The sequence below is a fragment of the Paroedura picta genome, chromosome 12 (assembly GCF_049243985.1).
Source record: "Paroedura picta isolate Pp20150507F chromosome 12, Ppicta_v3.0, whole genome shotgun sequence".
Taxonomy (NCBI): Eukaryota; Metazoa; Chordata; class Lepidosauria; order Squamata; family Gekkonidae; genus Paroedura; species Paroedura picta.
The window spans coordinates 14,384,513-14,408,588 of record NC_135380.1 but is presented as its reverse complement, the minus strand read 5'-3'; the positions used below and the strand labels follow the sequence as shown (position 1 = coordinate 14,408,588).

Sequence of the window (24,076 nt, the reverse complement as noted above, 5' to 3'; positions counted from 1 at the left end):
GAGAAACCATCTTTCTATCTATAGCCCCTGAATGTGTATACTTGCGACGAATGTTATTTTGCAATGACGTGCAAATTAATTGGACTGAACTGTCAGAGCACAGCGGACTGTCCCTTGGTGTGTATGCGTGCATGTGTGTGTGAGAAGTGTTATTAGAAGCACAATGGAAGAGTGGCATAGCATATGCCCCTATGAATACCAACCGGTTGGTGGTCATTGGTTCCAAAGAGGTACTTCTGGCCTCAACCAGGGCCAGGACATTTTCCATCCTGGTCCCTACCTGGTGGAATGAGCTCCCGGAATACATCCAGAGCCTGTCAGAACTGGCACAGTTCCACAGGTCCTGTAAAACGGAGCTCTTCCACCAGGCCTTGCTTGGGGCCAGAGTTAACATCTACCTATTTCATGGCCTCTCCATCTATCTACCTATTTACCTACTGGGAGAAGCCCCAAACCATTGCCGAGCTACTACCTACTCTAAAACTGAATTGTCACTGCAATCATTTTTAACCTGTTGGAGTCAACTAAACTTTAATCAATTCTAATTTGGATTTGACTTGTTTTTAACCATTGTATTTTAATCTATTATAATGTACACCGCCCTGAGTCGGCTCTCTGGGAGTTCAATATCAAAGTCAAATAGATAAATACATGACACATCACACATCTCACCTACCTAGTCTGGGTAGGTGTTACTTTGTTACCTTGACCTAAGTCAAAGATACCCCACTGTGGTTTCATAGTATTACAATCCACCAGCTAAGATCTTTTCAAGCTACAGTCCGTATACCCTTGCTTGCAGAAGTTGGCAGCAGCAGGGTCTTTCAGTGGTGGTACCTTTCCTTTCGGAATTCTCCTCCCTCATGAGGCTCACCTGGCACCTACCTTTCTTCCCTTTGGGCACCAGATCAAAACAGGTAGTGGCCCCCACCAATGCTGGAGTAGAAGCTAGAGACCGTGGCAGCCTGGAAGAGCGAAGGCTGGCAGCTGGGAATGGCCAGCATAAGAAGATGGAGGAGGGAGGCTAGGCTTGCTACCTCCAAAGCCCAGGAGGGGTACCAAAGGCCAAATACCCCAAAGAGTGGGTAATTCACCATCCAGATTGGAGCCAAGGACCAGAGGGTTGGGGCAAGGGTAGTAGAACATGAAGGCTGCCAAGCAGGAAATACTGGGTGGAATATGCAGGATAAGAAGAGGAGTTGGTTCTTATATCTTATGCTGCTTTCTCTACCCGAAGGAGTCTCAAAGTGGCTCACAATTGCCTTCCCTTTCCTCTCCCCACAACAGAAATGCTGTGAGGTGGGTGAGGCTGAAAGAACCCTGAAATTACTGCTCGGTCAGACCAGCTTTCTCAGTGCTGTGGCGAACCCAAGGTCACCCAACTGGCTGCATGTGGAGGAGGAGCGGGGAATCAACCCCGGCTCACCAGAGTAGAAGTCCACGCTCCTAACTACTACACCAAGCTGGCAAATGAGCTCACTTGGGGGGAAAGACTATGCCTGTACCCCATCTCCATCCTGTTCTGAGGCCGGCAGAGAAGCCCATCCAGTATGACAGAGGGAGGGCAAGTGAGCCAGAACAGCCAAGGGGAAGCCACGGTGTTTGTTTTATGCTGTTTTGAATGGCTTATTAGATTTTATTTGCTGTTTTCACTGTGACTTGAGCAGGTCTCTGGAGAGGCAGCCTAAATGTTTGCTAAATCATGAAACCCCATACTGGGAAGGTCAAAAAGGCGGAAAAGCCTGCATGTAACAACCACACATAGGATACAAGAGTTCTGGCCTCCCAGGGCTTATGCAGCAATGAATGTTGTTAGTCTTGCGGGTGCTGCTGGATCCCTGTTTTATTTTCAGCCATGAATCATAAGTACTTTGTACACACTAAAGCATACCTCTTGATATCACTGAGCTCACCCTGAGCACAGATGATACTGTGGGAGGAAATTGCTTTCTTTGGAGATGAGAAGCTGGCGGGTGACTAGGTGATGTCTGTGCTGAGTTCCACTAGCAAAAGGTACAGGCTATCTAAAGGTGGAGTCCAAAAGTCCTGGCTGTTGACCCAGTATCGAGAAGCTCCATTGGCCCACAGAGGGAAGAACGCAATCCAAGGAGCTATCTGCTTCTTGGAGGAGGCGAGGTGGTCTTTGTGACTTTACAGTGGGAGACCTTTGATGGAACTTTCTTCTATTCTTCACTCTCTACTTCCTCATCACTGATGTCAGTCAGTGGAAAATCTCGGAGGACTTTCTGGGTAGTGTAACTTTTGGTCTGCATGGAGCATCCCTCGCTAAGAATTGCCTGAGGGGTGAAGGAAACACAATATTCAGCTGACCGGTGGTAAGTCAGATGGGTTTAACTAGTTAGATATGACAAAAAAGGTGCTCCAAATAGATTGGTGCACTCACTGGCCCCACCCAATGATTGCCATGGCCATAGCACATGGCTCTAAACCAGGGGTAGTCAAACTGCGGCCCTCTAGATGTCCATGGACTACAATTCCCAGGAGCCCCTGTCAGCATTTGCTTTGGGAATAACTCATGGGAATTGTAGTCCATGGACATCTGGAGGGCCGCAGTTTGACTACCCCTGGACTAGATGAATGGAGGAGCAGTCTGTCAACAGCCATGAATGTTCAGAGGTCATGTGCTTATGTTCTCCATTCTTTATCCATTTTGCTTACGAGCCACCTTGAGGGTATTTATGTTGAAAATCAGAATATAAATTCTTTAAACATGTCAACCAGTTCCAGCTACATATGGAGGGATGGGGAATCCGATTTCCACAGTCTGCCACTGTTAAGCATTACATCACCCTAGCTCTCAGCATGGCATAAGGGTGGGCATCATTTTGCACAGTCCTCTTGAATACAGCTTTTCAACATTTCAGGATTGCACAGAAGTGTCCTACAAGCATATGTTGAACTCCTTGATTTGTGCCAATTTGGATTCAGCCAGTTTACTATTTCAGAGAAAAACTTACCATCTTTTCCTCTTTGGCTGGGGGACTCCGTAGGAACCAGCAGAAAGGGGCATAGAGAAGGTTTATTCCACCAATGGCGACCATTAGCCAGGGAAAGCCTATAGCTTGTACAAGAGCGCCCCCTGTAGAAGGACCTGGGAAGAAGGAATTATGAGATATTGTTTATTTCTTATTGCTCTAATATCCTGCTTTTCTTTCATGGGACTTATGGCAGAATCCCTATGGTTCTCCAGTGGTCTCCTATCCAGACAGATTTCTCTTCTGATTTCTCCACCCCGGAAACATATCTGCAACCACCCTTTCCCCCTGCCCCCAACCACCTGAGCGCATTTTAATATGAAATATTGCCATTCAAAACAATGCCTGCTATGATGTCACCTTGTATCAATCGAAAGCAGGCAAATTGCCCGGGAAATATCTCTCTGACCATGCATAAAAATTAAAAGCTAACTCTTCACGTGCAATTTATTTTACTGTATTTAAAACCTGCCTTTCTCCCCAGTGGGCTCATTCTCCTCCGTTGTATCCTCACAACAACCCTGTGAGGTAGGTGAGTTTAAGAGTACACGTCTGGCCCACCATCACTTGATGCCATTCAGCGGCATTTAACTTCCCTTTTCTACCCATTTGTGTGGCCTTGTCACAAATGCCTAGAGCAGGGGTAGTCAAACTGCGGCCCTCCAGCTGTCCATGGACTACAATTCCCAGGGGCCACCTGCCAGCATTCGCTGGCAGGGGGCTCCTGGGAATTGTAGTCCATGGACATCTGGAGGGCTGCAGTTTGACTACCCCTGGCCTAGAGGGCAGTTCTTGGCAGTCACTCTAAAACATGCCCATAGAAATCTGGATGAAGGCTCTGAGCCAATGCAATAAAAGGATTTGTGGTGGTGTCTATAGAAATTGAGCTGTAAACACAATATTAAAATGTATAGCAAGCTTGTTACATATATGGTAACTGCTAAGATCTTATTTGCATCAAGATGGAAAAAAGAAACATTCTTATGGGATGCTCAAGGAAAACAGCTGACTATACTACAATGGCAAAACTTACATATTTGATGCAGAATAGATTTCAAGACTAGACTTTACAAGAAAATAGAGTCCAATTTTAGATTACAGTGGTCAGTAAAAATGAAATGGAAAAGAGTGACTCATAAACTGTATATGTAAATTTTGGGAGAAATACAGCATGTGGTGTGTAAAATGGGTTTCTCTATCTCCCTTCTTTCCAGAAATCCTTTGCCAGAATATGACTTGTTTGCTTCTTTCTCTGTATTGTAATTTAAAAAAAATAGTAGTTTCGTAATATGTAGTGTTTAATACATCTCACATCTTCCTTCCAAAGCCATGCTGTTTCAGGGCTTTGCTGTAGGCCCAGGGAAAATGCACTCTCCAGATTGCTGATACATCCCCCTTGGGCTGACCCATCTACCTGGGGACTGTCTTCACTGTCTCAGGTCATCCATCCCTTTGGTTCCCCAACCCCCTCCCCCCACCAAGGCTGCTTGTTAAAAGATCAAAAGCTTCCTGCCAGCGCTCTGAAGATCAATTGGGTTAAAAGGAGGGGGGGAAACAGAACTCTAAAAGCTATGTAAATTGTGGAAGGGAGATTTTAAAAACTGGAAATGAATAACACTGAATGCAAAAAATAAACAAGAACAAGAGCAGGAGGGCCATCTGTTTGTTCATACCAATAGCAAAACCCATGCAGAAGGCCACGTCAGCAATGGCATAGACGCTGCCGTAGACAGAGGCATGCCGAAGATCCACCAGGTACCCCATAATAGGCATCATTGAGGAGTCCACCATGCCTATCCCCAGAACAGAAAGAAATACCATGAGAAATTAATCCAGGTGTATACATATAGACAATATTTTCCCATCCTATATCTCAAACCTAGGGTTGCCAACCTCCAGATAGTGGCTGGAGACCTCCTGGGATTATAACTGCTCTCCAGGCAATAGAGATCAGCTCACCTGGAGAAAAAGGCCACTGTAGAAGGTGGGCTCTTATGCCCCATTGAAGTCCCCCCCCCAAACCCCACCTGGAACTGGCAACCCTGCCACACATCCTTTTTCTTTTGGAATACATTTTTCTCGCCTCTGTAAAACAACCAGAGCAAATGTTTTTAAAATAGGCTGGAGCTGAGGTTAATTGAACCTTCTCCTTATCTGAGAGCAGACCTTTGAATTTTGCTTAAAGGTCAAGGTATCCCCTTTGCAAGCACCGAGTCATGTCTGACCCTTGGGGTGACGCCCTCCAGCGTTTTCATGGCAGACTCAATACGGGGTGGTTTGCCAGTGCCTTCCCCAGTCATTACCGTTTACCCCCCAGCAAGCTGGGTACTCATTTTACTGACCTCGGAAGGATGGAAGGCTGAGTCAACCTTGAGCCGGCTGCTGGGATCGAACTCCCAGCCTCATGGGCAGAACTTTCAGACTGCATGACTGCTGCATTACCACTCTGCGCCACAAGAGGCTCTTTGAAATTTGCTTAAGATCCCACAAATACATGAACACATGCAGTGGAGCCTCTCCCCCCCACACTGAAATCTGAAATATCCCCTCACAAAAACCAATTTGCCTTCCTTGAGTTTCTTACCAGTAAGTCAGAAAATCCACCAAAATAGAATGCATGTCCTAGGATAGTACATACAGTTCAACCAATTGCAACCCAGGGCACAAATGCCGCAAGTACATTCCCCCCATATGCATGCCTTTATGCTTTTAGCATTGCTTGTAAACACTTTTGTGCAAAGCCCTAAATCCTTCCTTACCAAGGGCAATACCAACCCCACTATTGGGCCCAATGAGTCCGTAGATATTTTGTGCAAAGGGAATCTGCAGGGGAGAAAAAAAAGGAAGGAAGTTGGTTGACCAGATAAGTGAATACAATTCACAGCACGATCTCTTGCCTGCTCAACAGACAAGTGCAACATGTGGACTAATGCAACAATTGGGCAGGGGGAAAACCCCATTTCTTTTCTGTCTTTCTTTTCCGCCATGCTGGGAGCAGGAAGGGAAGGCAGGTGTCCCTCAGTCCAGCATAACCATTCAAGTACTCAGCAAGACTATTATTCAGAGAATTTTATAAAGATGTCCAGCCTCCGTTCTTTCTGTAAAGGTACGCAGTTTCTGACTAGCATCCCCTCCCAGCGAGCCTATTGTTTTTCCAGTGACCTTACTACTTCAGGGGTGAATCTCTTGGCCCACCATCATTCCATAGAATGGGGGATCTTGCCTAGGACCAAAGTTCCCACCACTAAAACCTCTTCTGAGCTTCCTGCCCCGGCACAGGTGTTGGAAGAGAATACGGTTTCCCAGCGGACTATTCTGTGCATCTGTCTTGGAGCACAGCTCTGGCATCATACTCACACAGAGGAGGCTGATTCCCACGAGCACCATCCCAATCAGGGAGCAAAGCCACCTTTGAAGAATGAAAAGAGGAAATTAGGAACAAAATGATGAAACTGAGCAAGGGGAGAAGGGACGACACATACAGATTCCACCAGGTGGTGGAAAATACTGGCCAGTCACAGCTGACCGATGGCAAGCCGGCAGAGTTTCCAAGAGAAGATACCAACAGAGGTGGCTTGCCCCCTACCTGCCTCTGCATAGCAACCCTGGTCTCCCATCCAAGTTCCAGCCAGGTGTGACCTTGCTTAATTTCCAAGATCTCACAAGATCTAGGTCCAGGCCATTCTACTTACCGCCCCATTTTGTTGGCCAGCATCCCAAATAGGTTGGTTCCGATCAGGTACGACACACTGGCAGGCAGAAAAGCCACCCCTGTAAAACACAGAAGCCCCAGACGGAAATGAAGGTCCACGGAGGGAGCAGAGTTCTTGGGTAACATCTGCTTCATTTACAGATGTATGAACTGAGGTCAAAAGGGGAGGCAGACAAGCCCTCTTCCAGCACGGCGAGTACACTAGCCCTCATCAGTGATCCAGCAGCTTCCAAAATGCTCCAGCCAACTCACAGTGGTGTCTCTGTGCGGCTGCTAGAATCTAAACCTGCCCTTTCTCTTCACATGGACACATGTTAGTCGCCTCCTCCAAGCACTGGTGGGCATTTGGACAGAGCTACTTCCCAACAATCAAGGGCCATCTAGAAAATATTAATAATAATAATTCAAAAGCATTACTGTTCCTTTTGCAATGGCCTCTAGGTTTTGGGTTTTTTTACTTCTTTATGTACTCCATTTGTTCACCCCCTTTCAACCCATTGGGGACCCTGGGAGCTTGAAATGTGCCCTTTCCTCCGTTTTATTCTCATAATAAGATAGGTTAGGCTGAACGCGTCCAACTGACTCAGGGTTAATCCAGCAAGCTTCCCCAGCAAACCAGGAATTTGAACCCGGATCTCCCTGATGTTCATCTGACATTCTAATCCCTCCACCCCTTGTTCCCTCTGGGCATATATGACTTTGGAGTTAACCCACAGGATTAACTGACCCACCACAATTAGAATCTAAGCTCTTCACAAGATCCTTCATAGCTGAGCTCTCACAATCCATGAGTGCTAACTGCCCTTATCTACCAGACAGGGTCTTGTTTTCTAGTCCCTGGCCCTGCTAAACAGTTGCCCATATTTTTTCTCCTTTGTTGAAATACTGTTAGCACGAGTCACCAGTGTGGTCTTTTTTCAGGATTCCGCATCTCATCCCAGTTAAAGCTGGGAAGTCAGTCCTGTTGCCTCCAGCACATGTACATTTCAGTGCAAGTGCATGAACAGTAAAGCATTCTCTGGCACTCAGATGCCGAACATGTTTTTCATAGAATCATAGAGTTGAAAGGGATCTCATGGGTCATCTAATCCAACCCCGTGCACTATGCAGGACACTCACATCCCTATCGCTCATGGACTGTAACCTGCCACCCCCTTGAACCTTCACAGAATCAGCCTCTCCATCAGATGGCTCTCCAGCCTCTGTTTAAAAATTCCCCCAGGTTCAGATTACAGCAGATGGAGCAGAGCCTCGTCCACCCTGGGCATTAATCCTTGGGATGAGAATCTGGAATGGGGATGTTGTGAGGTGCTGCACAGGGTTGCATCTCCGTGCCATGAAAAACTACCCTTTTTGCACTCTATGAAGGGGAAAGGACATTTTTCTTCAAGCCACCTGGCAACCCAGTATAGATTTTCCCCTGTGCAGCATTTGAGGAGACAGGATGGATCCTTTGGTGCTGAGCCCAAATGAAATTCCACCCCCTGTTCTCCCTCCTCCACTTCCAGCCGACAATCTGTACCAGCGTCATAGTGCTCGGCAGTCACAATTAAACCAGGATCAAATATTTGACTGGTTAGAGGTTGACAGTGGCCTATTGTTAATTTACTCCCCCTGCAGACTATAAATGGCTCCCGACCGCTCTGTTTGCTCCAATAAAACACAGCTTTCTTATTGAAACTCAATCGTCAGCATTTAATTTCCTCCATCTGTCCCTTCCATTATCTGCCAGGTTCTCTGGGGAAAAGCTGTGCCCTGCCCATTTTGCTAAGAAATGCCAATGAAAAGAAACAGAAACAGCCATCCAATCTAACACGGGTCGGTTCAACTACTCAGTTCAAGGACAGTATCCAGTCTTGGTACCGTGCCGTCTCCAAGTAATAAAGAACCTCCTCGAATGTGCCTATTTAACAAAGTGCCTAGTTGCCCCTAGGTACAGTGTGACACAACAAGAACCAAATTATTTCAACTTGCATGTCATCCTTGCTCTAGGCTTGACCATGCGAAGCACAACATCTGGGGGCTGCCTTTATCAGAGCATGACCAGTATTTGGAGCGCATTTCCCCAGTTTTGATCTATGTTGGATCCAGGTTTGTTTCTGGGTGCTCTGGGAAGGGCTGGCTCTGGGATGATAGCCTTGGACATTTGCCTCTGTAGGAACCCACCTACATGGACGCCAGCTCTGGATGATGCCTGAGACAACACTCAGTGGTCTGCAGAGAGTATGCTACAAACGAAGAGAGCAATCAGCCAGCCGGGATCAGCAACAGAGAAGGTTGGAAGAGGCCAAATAGAAGCCTCAACAAGCACTGAGAACTAATGCTCACCTAAGAATGCAAGAGTTACTGAGTCAAGCTGACAGTGCTAGGATTGTCAGCCCTGGGTTGGAAAATGTCGGGAGATTTTGGGGTGGAGCCTGGGGTTTGGGGGAGGGACCAGGATTCAGTGCCATTGAGTCCACCCTCCAAAACAGCCATTTCTCCAGGTAAACTGATTTCTTTAATCTGGAGAGCAATTATAATACTGGGAAATCTCATGGCCCCACCTGGCAGACAATGGAGATGATGATACCATGGGCTCTGGCAGCGAGGACACCCAACCACATGAGACTAGAGGTCATGTAGGAAGAGTGAAGTGCCTGGGTGTGGGGGCATCAAAGGGATGGAGAGGCGAGGAGGGAGTCTTGTCCAGAAATCCAAGTTAAAGGAACACAGATTTGAAGAGCAAGATGCTAGTGTAGGGACAATTTTGGAATTTTGTGAACAGATTGTGGGAAGCACACAAAATGGCTGCCATGGGGGGATGGGAACACCACAAAATGGCTGCTGCAGAGATGGGGTTAATCACATAATGTTGGAAGGTTCTACAGAATGTTTGGCAGTTCCATGTATTGATGGCTACAGGTGGCTATTTTCCCCAGTGGGGCAAACAGGGGCTCCCTGGGACCTTTTCAGGTTGGATAAATGTAGGTTTCCCAACCTCCAGATGGTGGCTTGTTATCTCCTGTGATTATAAGTGATCTCCAGATGGCAAAGATCGGTTTCTGTGGAGAAAATGGCAGCTTTGGAGGGTCAGTTCTATGACATCATACCCAGCTGAGGTTGCCCCCCCCCCATAAATAGCACCTTCAGGCTCCGTCCCCAAAATCTCCAGATATTTCCCAACATGGAGCTGGCAACCCTAAATAAATGGCACAGGGGGAAAGCTAATGCCTCTTCTCTGCACGCACACAGTGGTCCTATGTCAAAACTAGGTCCTTTCATACCTAGAAATTGGTCCAAGAGTCTTTATAATGGCACCATGTCCACCACGTGGACTTTGTAACTTGGCCCTTTGTGTCTTTGGCCCTGAATGGATTTTATACCTAACCTTAGAATGAAAAGAATCCCCCTCCCTTTTCCTAGATCCAGTGGAACAACCCTTCAACAACCTCCTCCACCCTTGCTGTGCTGTCCATCTCAGGAAACCAGAAGCCAGAAGAGCAAGTGCCTGCTTGCATCCTGCCAGGATGTCCTTATCTGGCTGAGGGCTCCTCCTGGGTGACTAGCTATCAACATGATTAGCAGCTGTCAGGGACTGTGCTCAGCCTAGGAAGCCATTCCATTTTGGCAGTAAGTGCAGCTGAGAGCATCCCCAAAGGTCATTCCTCCACCAAATTGGATTTCAGTGGTTTTTGCAACAAAGGTAGGCAATTTCATGTCATTATCCTGACCCGTATCCTAGGCAGCCGTTTAATTGGCATGTACTGATCTGTTCTGTCTGTCCTCTCTGAAAATGGCTGGATTGGGGTTTTTTTTAATCAGCAGGTGCCTTTGCAAAAGCCATGTGGGGTTTTTTTCTTCTTGAACGTCCCAGATTTTTTAACAAGTGCCCCTTTCCACCCAGAAGCCACAAACATTACGTGTAAAGACGCACAAATGTCTGTTTTGTGAATGTGTACGTGCACCAAACAGACAACTCATGCTTCCATCCCAATGTCTCTTCACTCAGTTTGGTACCCAGAATGCTTACGGTTTTGTAATTAATATAGACAACACATAATAAATAACTAGAAAATAACAAGCAAAACAGTTAGTAGCATTAAGATAGGCACTAACCAGCATGAAGAAAGTACTAAAATGAAATATAACATCCATGGGCTCAGAAAGGTATAACTCTGCTGTGGACTGTACTGACAGACTGTAATTAGACCCCAAGCAATGCAATCCTAAAAAACATTTCTCTGGGAATAAGTCCCATTGGACAGAACTGGAAAGGATCCTGAGCAGACCTGCTTTGTTGCTCTGGAAGTGTTGTATCCTGCTTTATCCCCACCTGCTTAATTTTTTTTTAATCCTGTTTGTATAATAATATTCCATTCTCCAAATAGATAAAGCAATAAATCAAAGGCCCTGTTTTTAAAAGAAAACCACAACCTTACATGGAACAAATTAACAGTGCATCCCTAAACACAATTAAACACTTCTAAGACTTCCATGAGCTTATTAGGGTGTAATTCCATTTAGGACTGCATGTAAGTGGAGGGAGAAGAAAATCAACAACAAGCTAATTGCAGAATCAGGCATACCTTTCATTTGATGACTGAAGACAGACAGAACTTAGAGAAATCTGACACAGTTCTTGGTGCAGGATTAAAAGTATACAGCTTCCTGCTTTTATGGCCTGGCAGTAGGCTGGCAATATCCAGGTGGTGAATGAATCATAGAATCATAGAGTTGGAAGGGGCCATACAGGCCATGTAGTCCAACCCCCTGCTCAATGCAGAATCAGCCCTAAGCATCCTAAAGCATCCAAGAAAAGTGTGTGTCCAACCTTTGCTTGAAGACTGCCAGTGAGATCACCAGGAGCTACGACTGATCTCCAGATGTCAGGAATCAGTTTGCATGAAGGAAATGGCTGTTATGGAAGGTGGGATCCATGGCGTTAGATCCCGTTGAGGTCACTTCCATTCCCAAACCCCACCCTCCTCAGGCTTCCCCCCCCCCAAAAAAAAATAACCCCAGGTATTTCCCCACCCAGAGCTGGCAAACCCTACCCAGTAACCCCGAGGCACAGACCCAAGTGCATCCCTTTGCCAATGAAACTAAGGCAATACAGTGTGGGTGCTTTCTAAAAAGCAAAATATTGCCAATTCTGCCTCAAGATACTCTAAATACTACATCAAGAATATTGAGCATGCATAAATTGTTCGGCTTCTGAAAGCCACAAGGAAAGGAAAGGCTTCCTGAGGCCTTTATCATTCATCAGTGCCCCTTTCCTCTAGTTTGGAGGACAGATCTCATTAGACGTTACCTGCTTCCTTTTAAGGCTAATGTTTTCTCTGCACTTGACTGGCAACCAGTAGTAATTGATTCAGATTCCAAGTGCTTCCAAATGAGCTGCACACCTTTGATCATGTTTGGGCAGCTCCAGGAGTAGGGACAGGGATGCCAACCTGCAGAATGCAGCCTGGAGCCCTCCTGGAATCACTACTCCAGACTACAGAGGCCAGTTGCCCCAAGGGTCATACCCAGGACTCTGTACTATTGCATTCCCACTGAGCTCCCTCTCCTTCCCAAACTCCACCCACTCCAGGCTCCACCCCCAAAGGGCCAGGGATTTCCCAAGCCTCAATTGGCAGCCCAAAGTGGGTCTGTGCTTTTAAGCGTCCAGCCAGTAACCAAGAGGGATACAGAAAAGAACCTACCCAGCTGCCACTCTGGGGAGCACATGGTCTGCATCATCCAGATGGGCAGGGTGGCCTCCAGGATAGCGACTCCCATATTGGCAAAGCAGAGAGAACCTGGGGGAGATGAAACATACTGGATTTGCATCTTGGTGATCACCCATCAGTGACCCTCAGGCCTTTGGAAGAGGAGTAAAGCAAACAGCCCATCCTGCACACTTTGAATAATGAACTTTCAGTGTGCTTTTGCATTTGGGTTTTCCTGTACAGAACAGAATAATCTATAAAGTGCATGATCCAACGTGTGCAAAATATTCTTCTGTCTTACAGCTGTAGCAGCCGAGAAAATAAGGAAGAGAGCTGTAACCAAAGAGGACAATGCTATTATTTGACTAGTACCTTCTGGTTAGACTGTTTTAATGTTTTAGACCAGGGGTAGTCAAACTGCAGCCCTCCAGATGTCTACGGACTACAATTCCCATGAACCCCTGCTAGCAAATGCTGGCAGGGGCTCGAGGGAATTGTAGTCCATGGGCATCTGGAGGGCCACAGTTTGACTACCCCTGTTTTAGTCAGTCTTAATGTTTTAGGTTGTTTTACTGTTGGTGTAGGTAATGATTTTTGGGCATATGTGTCGGACTGTAATGGCCTTTGGCCACCATCAATAAACTTTAGCACTGGACAAGCCTCCGCTGCTCTGAAGTACTAACAATAATTTGAATTGCTAAAAATGTTTATTCTGGTCTTGGAAAGCTCTCTAAACAGTGCTGGAAGAACTAGGAGTAGGGGGCTTATAAATGTTTCCTACAAGGTTTATCTCCTCGACTCTTGCTCCATAGAAGGTTTAATTGTGCCATGGAATATCCACAACCTCAAAGTAATAACCCCCCAGGGGCTGTACAGTGACTTACCTGCCGCAACCAGAATGTAGGGGTCCCATAGCAAGGTGAGCAGCGGGGTCCCTTTGGTACTCTACACAAAAGAGAAGATGGGTGGCTGAGCGGGATCAAAGACGCATCCCGTACCTTTAGCCCCACTTCTGTCAATCCCAATTGGTCGTGTTAACTCCTCCCCTGCTTGTCTTCTTTTGAGCTGGAGCTGATAGAGGATTCCATAGAGAATGTTTGAAATCTAAGATGGGGTCCCTTACCATGGGGTCCATGAGCACCATAGTGCTTGTCAACACCTGGCACCTACCAAGTGTTTTTTGAACATGGGGGAACCAGGTGGGGCTTCTGCTGCCCAGCAAGGGTTCAGTTGGACCATTAGAGACAAGATTGGCTGTGCAGATTTTTGAAAATGTTTATGTTGCCGCAGCCACCACCACTGCACAAGGATCTTCACTGTATGATGGACAGCAAGCTGTCCACCTCCTGCAGCAGCTGTTTTGTGGCTACGCCCACCATGCTGTATAAAAATTCCAAAGACACTCAAAATGGTTTGGGGCCCCTGATCTAGGATGTGTCAGCAGAATCCAAGTGATTTTCATTATGGGATATGGGAGTGAATTGGAGCACCTTTCCATGATACTCTTAAGAATGCTTTCGAGGAGGCAAGTCCTGTTGAATACACCTTAGTGGGACCCTGAATAGACCTGCTCAGGATGGCTCACTTTGGACATGAAACGGAGACCTGCAAAAAGCTCCTGTAAATTCAGAGAGTATTGCATGAGACAGTTCTCCATGGGCTCCATGTGAAAGCTGACATTGTTTAGTTTTCATTTTTGGATTGAATTGGGGGGAGCGGGTTGCTTGCAGATTTAAACACTAGAGAGGAGTGATAGAAATCTCTCAAATAAATAAATGTGTCACCCAAATGTGTCACCTGAAAAGCTGATATTGCGTGCTTTCACGCACATTAAAGAAGGCACTTTCAATGTACTTTGCGACTGGACTGGACTGGACTGGACTGGACTGGGGAAAATGGTAAAACCCACTTGCAAACCTTCATTGAAGTGCAACTATGATACCACTCTCAAGCTGCCTTACTAAATCATGCTCAATCCCAATAATACTCCAGAGTGATCCATATCTATTCCCTGCGCCCATCTGATTGAAAGAGAGTAAGGCTTGCTCGTTGCTTTCTCTCTTGTTGCCATGCCCCTACTATTGTACCTACCTCGGGCAAAATCTTTGAAGGTTGCAGGATGCACAGCTGTAAAGCTAAAGGAGAAATAGCATTATCTATTACAGGATTCTTCCACCCTTTCTGCAAGAATGCATAGTATTTACCTCCCTCATTTTATTCTCACAACAAATCCTGTAACGTAAGGTAGGCTAAGAGAGGGGAACTGGCCTAAGAATTTCTGGGTTGTTCTGAGGACAAGCAGAGCTATGAACCCAGCTTCCCCCTGATTCTCTGCACCAGCCTTCTTTTGGAAATGGCATTTCAGCTTAGCTGTTCTTGACATCTGACCATCTCCCTCTTCCCGTCCACCAGCTAAGCTTTCCATCAACCTTCAGTCTCCCCCGCCTGGCCTCAACCACCACTGTGAATGCCAGAGGACTCACCGCCATCCAACAAGGCTAAGAATGCCAAGATCAGAAAGGGAGATGACTTCCCAACAAACTCATACATCACACTTCCAAAGGGTGCTCCGACTGAAGAAGAGAGAAAGGAATAAAAGAAACAAGGCCATCAAAGGGGGTGGAATAGTGCTTGGCATTCTTAAAGGATGGGCTGATAGGTCCCAGGCTAGAATTTTTCTTGTAATGATATTTGTTACTTAGGTAGCAGCTGCCAAAAGAAATGTAACTCTGACTCATGTGTTCTTTTGTTGGAACAAATGGGCTATTGCTTGGGAGCTGTCTTTGGTGCTGAAAAGCCAATCTCCAGTTGTGCTTAGTTCCTGCTCCTTTCTCATACTTTGGTTCCTGATTCAGTTCAACAGCATTGCTCTCTACTTGCTTGATGGATGAACTTTGATTGACTCTCCCATGGGTTTGGATCTTCTCCACCTTGGCAGTTCCTTCTCTCCACAAACAACTATCTGTAAGTGACAAGGCTGGACTAGAACCATTTCCCCTGTTCAGATTTTTTTGTAGGGTGACTAATTCCTTCATGTGAACCCCCAGTTGATGCAGAACATTCCAGCCATGGGTCTACCACCTCAGAAGGGCTTTAACTAGATGAGCAGTAGGGAAGCCATAATCAGATATCCTGATATCTTAAATGGCATGTAAAAGTAGCTGTTGCTGTTGTGGAGGGGGCAAAGAGAAGTTAATCCTCCCATCTTTTCTATCCACTGGAGCTAATAGCCATTCAGGTGGGTATCTGTGTTGGTCTGAAGCAACAGGACAAAGTTTGTGCCCTTTAAGACCAACATTTTTAATTCAAGGTATATCTTGACTAAAGCTTTGTTGGTCTTAACAGTGTCACTGGACTCAAACTTTGTTCCAGGATGAAATAAGCACTGGAGAAGATCTTCAGGAGGAAAGGGAATCCAGCAGCTGATAACAGGAATGTATCTAGAAGCCTCCAGAGACACAAGCCATCAAAGAGCACTCTGCTGGTCACATGACAATGTTCTCTTGTTCACCGTGAATCAAGAGCTACTCACCAAGAACCCCCAAAGCCAAGCCACCTAGGGCTATTCCCATAGCACTTCCCCTCTCGTCATCATCAGTGTAGACACTTGCCAACATCCCAAGACCTGTGAACAGGGGGAACAAAGCCAAGACAGCCTTGAGTTTCTCTCCAGGTACCACACCTAGTTCACTTATGTATTAATTTAAGAAAATGGCCAACTCACACTTCTACCTAACCAGCTTCTTGGTGGTTTATAAAGCCCAGACAAAATAACACTGAGCATATGATAACCTCAAATATTTAAATGCAATGTCTTCTCCGGGAGCATGTCCACAGGGTTGGAGCCATACATGTTCTCATGACATTCTTTCAACTTCCCAAGTCCTTTGGCCATTCAAGTAGCATCGACCACCCTGTTTACCTGCAACAGACGAACAGGCAGACCCAACACCTTGCAGAGCTCGAGCCACAAACAGCAAGACATACGTACTGGAGAAAGCAAACACTAAGAGAGGGAGAGAAAAGCAACAGAATCGGTGCTTTTACAAGTTCAGGTTACTGAGGAAGCACACATGAAGGAAGTGCCACATAAATGCTAGGGAAAATTATAATGGTGGTTGTGATTTGTTTATTTGTGACCCTGCAGCTGAAAGCTCTTCTCTGCCTGCTGTAGACTTTATTAATGTATTCTGCACATTTAAAAGATAAGATTGTTCATCTGATAAAGAAATATTAGAAAAACACTGTCATATGCTGTACTATCACTGCAAAAGATATCTCAACACCTGCCAAATATGAAATGGCAGGTTGCAGACCGAATGGTGGCTTAATGTTCATGCACATGAGTTTGACCACAATATGCTCAAGAGATTAGGTGCACTCATTCCCCTTAAAAAATTGCCCAATTTTTATATACATGTACACCATATGGTTTATTTTGTGCTTATTTTAATGACTTGCTTTTCTTTTGCAAATGTAGTTGCATCAAGAAAGAAACTGGTGTGGGAAGAGAGGGAAATCTGAATCTTTTCCTACCATTTTTGACCCACAGAAATAATACACTTTTAAGCTACTTTTCTACCCACTGGGCAAAATATCAGTATCCGTACGTTTTCCTCAGCAAAAGCCATGCTTCCTAGAGAGAAAATGTTAGGGGAGGTTGAATTTTCCCTCTTTCCCCAAGCCATTCTCTTCCTTGATAAAACAATTCAGGAGTCTGCACTTACAAAATATCATTTCCAATAAACTTATAGCCTAACAGTTCACAGGGGCTATTTCTTTCTTTCCTTTTTCTGTCCCTTCAGACATTAACATTACAGTCCTATGGACCTTGTAGCTAGTGTAGATAAGAAGACTGACATATATACGTGGGGCAAAATACTCACAAAGTGTGGAGAGGAACATGATGATGAACCCAAGAAACATGGGAATATGATATCCTATCCTACAAGAAATAAGAAAATATATGTATAGCTTTTATTTGCAAAACGGCATTTATCTATCACCGCGCCATGTGAGCCGATAATATACACAAAACTAAGACACATCCAATTCAGGTTCAGAGATAAGACAACGAATTCACAGTTCAGCACTGACTTTATCATGTCCTTTTTAGAGAGACTTCAAATTGTTCTGGAATGGTTTTCCAAAACAGCTATACATACAGGGTGTTTTGTGGTAGGGGGGGATGTCTGAGATCTGTTTCATATACATGTTCACTTACAGCATATACTTTAACAAGTGGGGACCTGCAAACTCCTATGATGATCTCTTCTCCCTCTTAGCTCCCACCCTTTCACTGCCTCCAGGCCCACTGAAGCTCCTAGCCACCCCCCCACCCCCCAATGTAGCTGGACCTGCTGCAGCTCCCCATCACCACCACCCCCCTTACCAATTCTGCTGGGCCCAAAGCATATGCACAGACAACACTATTGCCTTTAAGGGAATTTAAGCTCCTCCCAATATATTTTTCCCCACAATTTGAGCTATTTCTGCAAACCTGGGAGGTCCCCCAAGTTTGATGATCTATCTGGTTTATGTCAGGGCAGCCCTGATCCCCAGAAGTATCTGCAGATTAAGCCCCATTGGACTATTAGAATATAAAGTAGTTGTATTGGCTCTTAATCACTGCCATGCGCTTGGCAGCCCAAAAAAAAAAGATTTAAAGTCTGAAAAGAAGGTTAGAAACATAGCAGACTTAGCAAATCAATATGCTTCCCATGCATATTGTTTAAAATCTGGCCTACCTGTTGGTAAGGGGTCCTACAAAGGGATTGACCATGAGCTGTACCAAAGCCTTAGAAGCAAACAGCAACCCAACGCGCACGTTCTCTTGAGTTAGAAAGTCAGCCCCCTCTGTACAATTGTCATCGGAAATCAAAGCAATCTTGGAGAGGTGAGATGTGCTCCCCCCTAGGGTCTCGCTTGCACTGTTTGAATCCATGTTGGCTGTATAGTCCGGAACAGCCACCGTGGTATTGTCATCATGAGAGAAGATTGCATTTTGGGAAGCAGCTGCAGAGGCCCCCGTTGGAACTGTGCTCTGCAGAACATCAGAGTGGCTGGCATTTTTGTAGGTGGCAAACAGGAAGGAAGGGATGATGGGCACTGAAAGGAAAGCAGGAAAAGGTTTAAGTTGCAATTCAGAGGTGGCACACACAACCCAGGGATGGTGAATAATATTCCTTCCGGGTGAACATCTTGCAAAATTCTCCTACAGGATTTCATAGAATCGTGGAAGGGACCTCCAGGGTCATCTAGTCCAACCCCCTGAAGAATACAGGAAGTTCACAACTACCTGACCACCCACAGTGACTCCAATTCCATGCCAAGATGATGCCCTGCCCCCCAAACCAGAGTCACTGGCCAGTCTGGCCTGGAAGAAATTTTCCTCCTGGTCCCAAAATGGCAATTGGCATTTCCCTGGGCATGCAAGAAAGGGCCACAAGAGCCAAGCAGTGACACAATCCCTTCTGCCCATCCACTTACAATCTGCCTAAATTCACAGAATCAGCATTTCTGTCAGATGGCTATCTAGCCTACACTTAAAATCTTCCAAAGAAGAATCCCCCACCTCCCCAGGAAGGCCTGTTCCACTGAGGAACTGCTCTAACTGTTAGGAGTGGCTAACAACTCTCTTCCAATGACTCCATCCCTTGCCCACCTCTTCCATGGCCATGCCCATCCACACCACAGGCTGCTATTGGTGGTATTTCCAGTCCAAATCCCAGCATTCTAAACACTACATCACTGGCTCTCATACGGCCCTGAAAAAAGACAGGCAAAGCAACACACCACATACCCACAACTGTCAACAGCATGTTGTCTACCAGCAAGGCAACAAAGACAACCAGCAGCACCAGCTTCCGGGATTCCCTCCCCTCCCGTAGCCAGATCCAGGGAACACACTCCATGGCTTGGGGCTTCCCTAGAAGAGCAGAGGAGTCGGTTTTGGGGGTTGCTCCCCTTCTTCTTGAGGAGTCTATGAGCCTAGAACCTGCAAGAGAAAAATGCGGCCAGATCTCTGTCCCAAAAGTCCAGCTTTCAAGATCTGAAATCAATATGTGTTTAGTGACAAATCCCAGAACAAAAGCCATGCAATACCTTTTATGGGGAACAGTCTAAATGAGTCTTGGTTTTGCTCCTTCTTCCCAGATGGTCTTGGCACCAGTTCCACCCAGCACTATCTTATCTGTCCAGATCTTCCTGGCAATCTACACAGGATGTTCGTGCAAGGTCTTACAATCAGGACCTGAAATCTTCTCCACTTCCTCCCTCCCCCCTCCTTTTCAACAGCCGAAGGGTTCTGTAGGACCTGAACATTTGCACACTATCTTGTGTTTTGTTGGCTGGGGGCAAATAAAAGATTTTACACGGCTGCTCGCAACTTCTCCCTCTTCCTTGCCTCTCACTGCCAGCAAAAAGAAAATCCGACAGCAAAGCTTCAGCATAGCCATCAGTTCTGAAGTTTTCCAATTGCTTTTCAAGAGACAGAAACAATTCTATTCAGAATGGGAGTGTTTACGCTATTGGCAAACAGGGACTGTTCTGACTGGCTCTTGATTAGGACATTTTTAACTTAAGTATCCCTTCTGGCTAGCTGGGATCCCTGGGGACAGAAGAATAATAACGCGCACACACCCCAGTTGTATCAGGGCAACAAGTGATGGGCGGAAATTAAAATATATGAAGAGCAATGGAAAAGGGAATGTTTAGAGTCTTGCATGGGGTCCCTCCCAAGTTGGGGTCCCTCCCAAGCCTCCCCTTTCACTTCAAACATTCCTAAAACAGTGAAAATTCAGTAAGCGTCTGCTCTTTATATTGTTCTTCCTAAATAACTAGCCTGCCTTTTTTGATCTCTGCTCCTCGCATTTATCATTGTTCATAGCATCCTCTTTTTTTGGACTCTGCCAGCAGCAGTACATCTTATTAATCAAATCATATTTTTTACTCCTTAATCTGGAAGACACCCCCACCCCAAAAAAATATATTTTGCTCTGGTAGCATTACAACCTTACTACAAGACCAATCTCATGTAGGCAATCCTCAGAGTATCTAAACTGAATATTTCACATTCAGTCATGAAAGTGACAGATCTTGCTCATCTCAACGAGGTTTCCATACTAGCAAATAAGTTTAGGATTGCAGCCCAAATTGTATCTTTTCTTTGCTTTCTTTCCCACTTAATTAGATAGGGTTTACTTACTAACAACCGAGATTGCAATTCATCTCATTTCTTCCCTTCCTTCCTTCTTTCCTTCTTTATCCAGCTATCCCTCCAGTTACAAAAAGACAGGTAAGATGCCACTTGAAACCTCCATCCTCTTGCTCAGCCTCCAACTTGTTGCCTCCCCATTAGAAAGGGGAGCTTTACCATCATGGAGCACCTCACAGTCTGCTCGTCTCCCTAGCACTGGTGGTGGCACAGAAGAAGAAGAATGCCCCTCCTGGTGAATTTATTATAGCCTTTTATCTGGGGAGGATATGAGGAATCCTTGCCCAGGAAGATGTAATTGGAAGCTCAAACATGTTGCATTCAGGCCTGCAGCTGTGCTTGCGTCAGGGGCTGGGAAGGGGGGACGTGGAATAGGTTGCGGAGATTATCTTCCGCACAGAGACACCTGCAAGCCAGGGCTTTTTATCAGGCTTATCTCTCAAACACATGTATGGTCACAATGTTTGGAAAGCAAATAGGAGAACTCTGACTAAGGTTCCCAACTCTGCCTTGGGATATTCCTGGGGATTTTGGAATGGAGTTTGAAGAGGGAGCTCAGCAGAGCCCTGGTGCTGTAGAGCCTCTAAAAGTACACTGGGGAATTGATCTCTGTAGCCTGGAGATCAACCATGGGAGAATTCCAGGCCCCAGTTTGAAGTTGGTAAGCCTAAAGACCACAGTTCCACATCTTCCCTTGACCCCATCAATCTTCCCAATTAATGGGATGCAGGCTTTGAGGTCTCCCCTCAAAATCCCCTGACACAAAATCTCTGGATTGTAGGACCAAAGCAAGCTGAAAAATCACCTGACTCTTCCCTTTATTTGAGACAGCATCCAGCAACCAAAGGAAACCATATATTGAAAGATTAATGGCCAGAATACAATGGGACATGGGAAGACAATGAGAAGGACAATGAAGAAGAACTTTTTCCAGGGCTTGCTGACCAAGCAGTGATATCAGGGCTCTCTCAGCCCCATCTGCCCCACAGGGTGTCTGTTGTGGGGAGAGGAAAGGGAAGCTGACTGTAAGCCACTTTGAGACTCCTTCTGGTAGAGAAAAGTGGCATATAAGAACCAACTCTTCTTCTTTTTCTTGGGTTAATCCACTTCTCAACAGCCAGAACTGGTCAGTTCTCTATTGCGGGGCCAATAACTTTCAAATGGCTTTCTCCCCCATACGCACACTGTTTTTTGGGAAAGTCTACAGCAGCATTTTATTTCAGTGAATTTTTTTGTGGTGGGTAAAATAATTGTTGAGAAGGTGTTGGCCATGCTATGCTTGGCTAAGCTTTTGTCTTGGTACTTTTTGACTCTCTTGTGTCACTGTTTTAATTTCACTGTAACTTGTTGTTGCCAGTGTGAACTGCCTAGAATCTCAGGAGACAGGGGGTATATAACTCTTAGCAAAGGAGGAAGGGAGGGAGATGGAGCTTCGGATAGTAAAGGGAAGAGGAAGCCCACACTGGAGTGGAAGGTTGATGGTAACAAGCCATTACCATGGAGTGGGCTGTACAGTCCACAATTAAATTTGAGGTCAGTCACAGATAAATTGGAAATCTCTACCAACATCCCCCTTCTTGCTGTGACCCCTTTCGTGCCATTCTTCAAGGTCTCCTATGCCCCAGGAGTAGCAGTTCATGGAGATCTGTGGGGTGTACTAAGAAGCAGGAAAATTACATACAATTTATGAAAAAATTACAGTGCCATCCTGAACAGGGTTAAAAGGTAAAGGTAAAGGTATCCCCTGTGCAAGCACCGAGTCATGTCTGTAGAGGGTGACGCCCTCTAGAGTTTTCTTGGCAGACTCAGTACAGAGTGGCCTTGCCAGTGCCTTCCTCAGTCATTACCGTTTAGCCCCCAGCAAGCTGGGTACTCATTTTACCGACCTCAGAAGGATGGAAGGCTGAGTCAACCTTGAGCCAGCTGCTGGGATTGAACTCCCAGCCTCATGGGCAGAGCTTTCAGTCTGCATGTCTGCTGCCTTACCACTCTGCGCCACAAATCCATTGAAGTCAGTAGGTTTAAGGAGATACAACGTGCCTTAGGATGACATAGCAGTTCGGGATCAAAGTCTTTTTTTTTCTTTTTACACTATGCTGTGGGCATACACCCCCCCCACACACACACACAATTATTTATAACATTATTTATTTCAAAGGCTGCTTGGAGTGCCTTAACTACACAAATATGCAAAAAAAAATGAAATGATTTCGTTGGGCATTTCAAGAAGATTAGCCTTTTCTTTACAAATACAGATGTCAGCATTCTCAGGAAGAGGCTCCAGGCTTGCCTGTTTGCTTTGCCAAGCAAGGGCAATGAAAGCGAAGGTCACACAGAAGTCAGCCATCTTTGTCATGAGATAGTTTCATTTCCTTTTTCCCTCCAGCGAAATGTTTCTCCTTATGCTGCTAGTAAAAGATGACTAGTCTCTCCTGTGAGACATGGCCAGTTCCCCTCGCAGCCGACGAAGGCAATACATTACGATGTGCTGAAGAGCACAAGCACAGAGACAAATCCTATTTGTGTTGGTGACGCACATCCGTTTACCACACACAGCAAATACAAGAGCAATGAATGAACCACCTGGGAGAAGGGTTGTGTTTCCCAGGTGCAATTTTGTTACAGATCCCATGTCTCCATGATGACAGGCCAGCCAGGATATGGAGTTGGGGTATACCTTGTGGGCTATATGAAACAGCCCAGAAAAAATTGCACGTAGATTGTGTGAGCCTTGTGAAAATATTTAGCTATTATTGAAAAGTCTGTGATGTGTTTTCACCTGCTTAGTGAAGAAGAAGAGCTGGGCTTTCTGTACCCCACATTTTACTACCCAAAGAAGTCTCAGAGCATGAAGGGATGTACTTAATCGGCTGAAGGACAGAAGCCAAATTGCTCTGTGTTAGGTGTTATATCAGTGGGTTATGCAGTGACGTGCTCACTGAGGAAAGTAGCAGCAATCACTACTTACAAAATGTTCTGCCTATGAAGTCCTTGTTGTTTGGTTATTTTATGATATCCAGCTTTTTTCCCCAATGATAACCCAAAGCACCGTACAATTATAACCCAAACCACCTTACACCCTTCTCTACTTCATTTTACCCTCACAATAACCACCCTGTGGTGTAGGATGGGCTGCGACAGCGTGCCTGGTCACGGTCACCCAACAAGCAGAGTGGGGATTTGAATGTAGGTCTTCCACATCCTAATCCAATACTCGAAACACTGCATTATGCTGAATTCTACCATGTGCATAGAGCATGGTAGAGCATAAAATTGCATTGTGTGGGGAAGAGGATATTTTTGTTTCAGGGACAGAAGTCATGTTAAAGCAGATCCTGTCTGAAGGGAGTACTTTAGATGTACGTGTGGTTGCGATTAGGTAACCTGGTGACTGTATATTGTACCATTCTAGGAGGGAATCATGATTTACTGATTGGATCAAAAAGTAACGCAATTGAAT

General features: G+C 45.7%; 1 protein-coding gene across 2 annotated transcripts; it reads right to left on the bottom strand.

Annotated features, from left to right (window-relative positions):
* Positions 1-770: 770 nt before the first annotated feature.
* On the bottom strand, positions 771-20,797 carry SLC18A1 (solute carrier family 18 member A1). 2 transcript variants are annotated; one of them, XM_077305297.1, is made up of 16 exons: positions 20,608-20,797; positions 19,204-19,398; positions 18,149-18,509; positions 17,288-17,346; positions 16,324-16,407; positions 15,934-16,026; positions 14,885-14,974; positions 14,493-14,536; positions 13,286-13,346; positions 12,396-12,491; positions 6,689-6,767; positions 6,354-6,405; positions 5,756-5,819; positions 4,670-4,789; positions 2,979-3,112; positions 771-2,297 (listed from the first exon to the last, which is right to left on the bottom strand). In XM_077305297.1, the coding sequence occupies exons 2-16, from the start codon at positions 19,313-19,315 to the stop codon at positions 2,184-2,186; spliced, it is 1,563 nt and encodes a 520-aa protein (XP_077161412.1). In that variant the 5' UTR covers positions 19,316-19,398; positions 20,608-20,797; the 3' UTR covers positions 771-2,183. The 2 variants fall into 2 exon arrangements, with proteins under 2 accessions (XP_077161412.1, XP_077161413.1); XM_077305298.1 differs by having other exon boundaries at positions 19,204-19,329.
* Between the last annotated feature and the right edge of the window lie 3,279 nt (positions 20,798-24,076).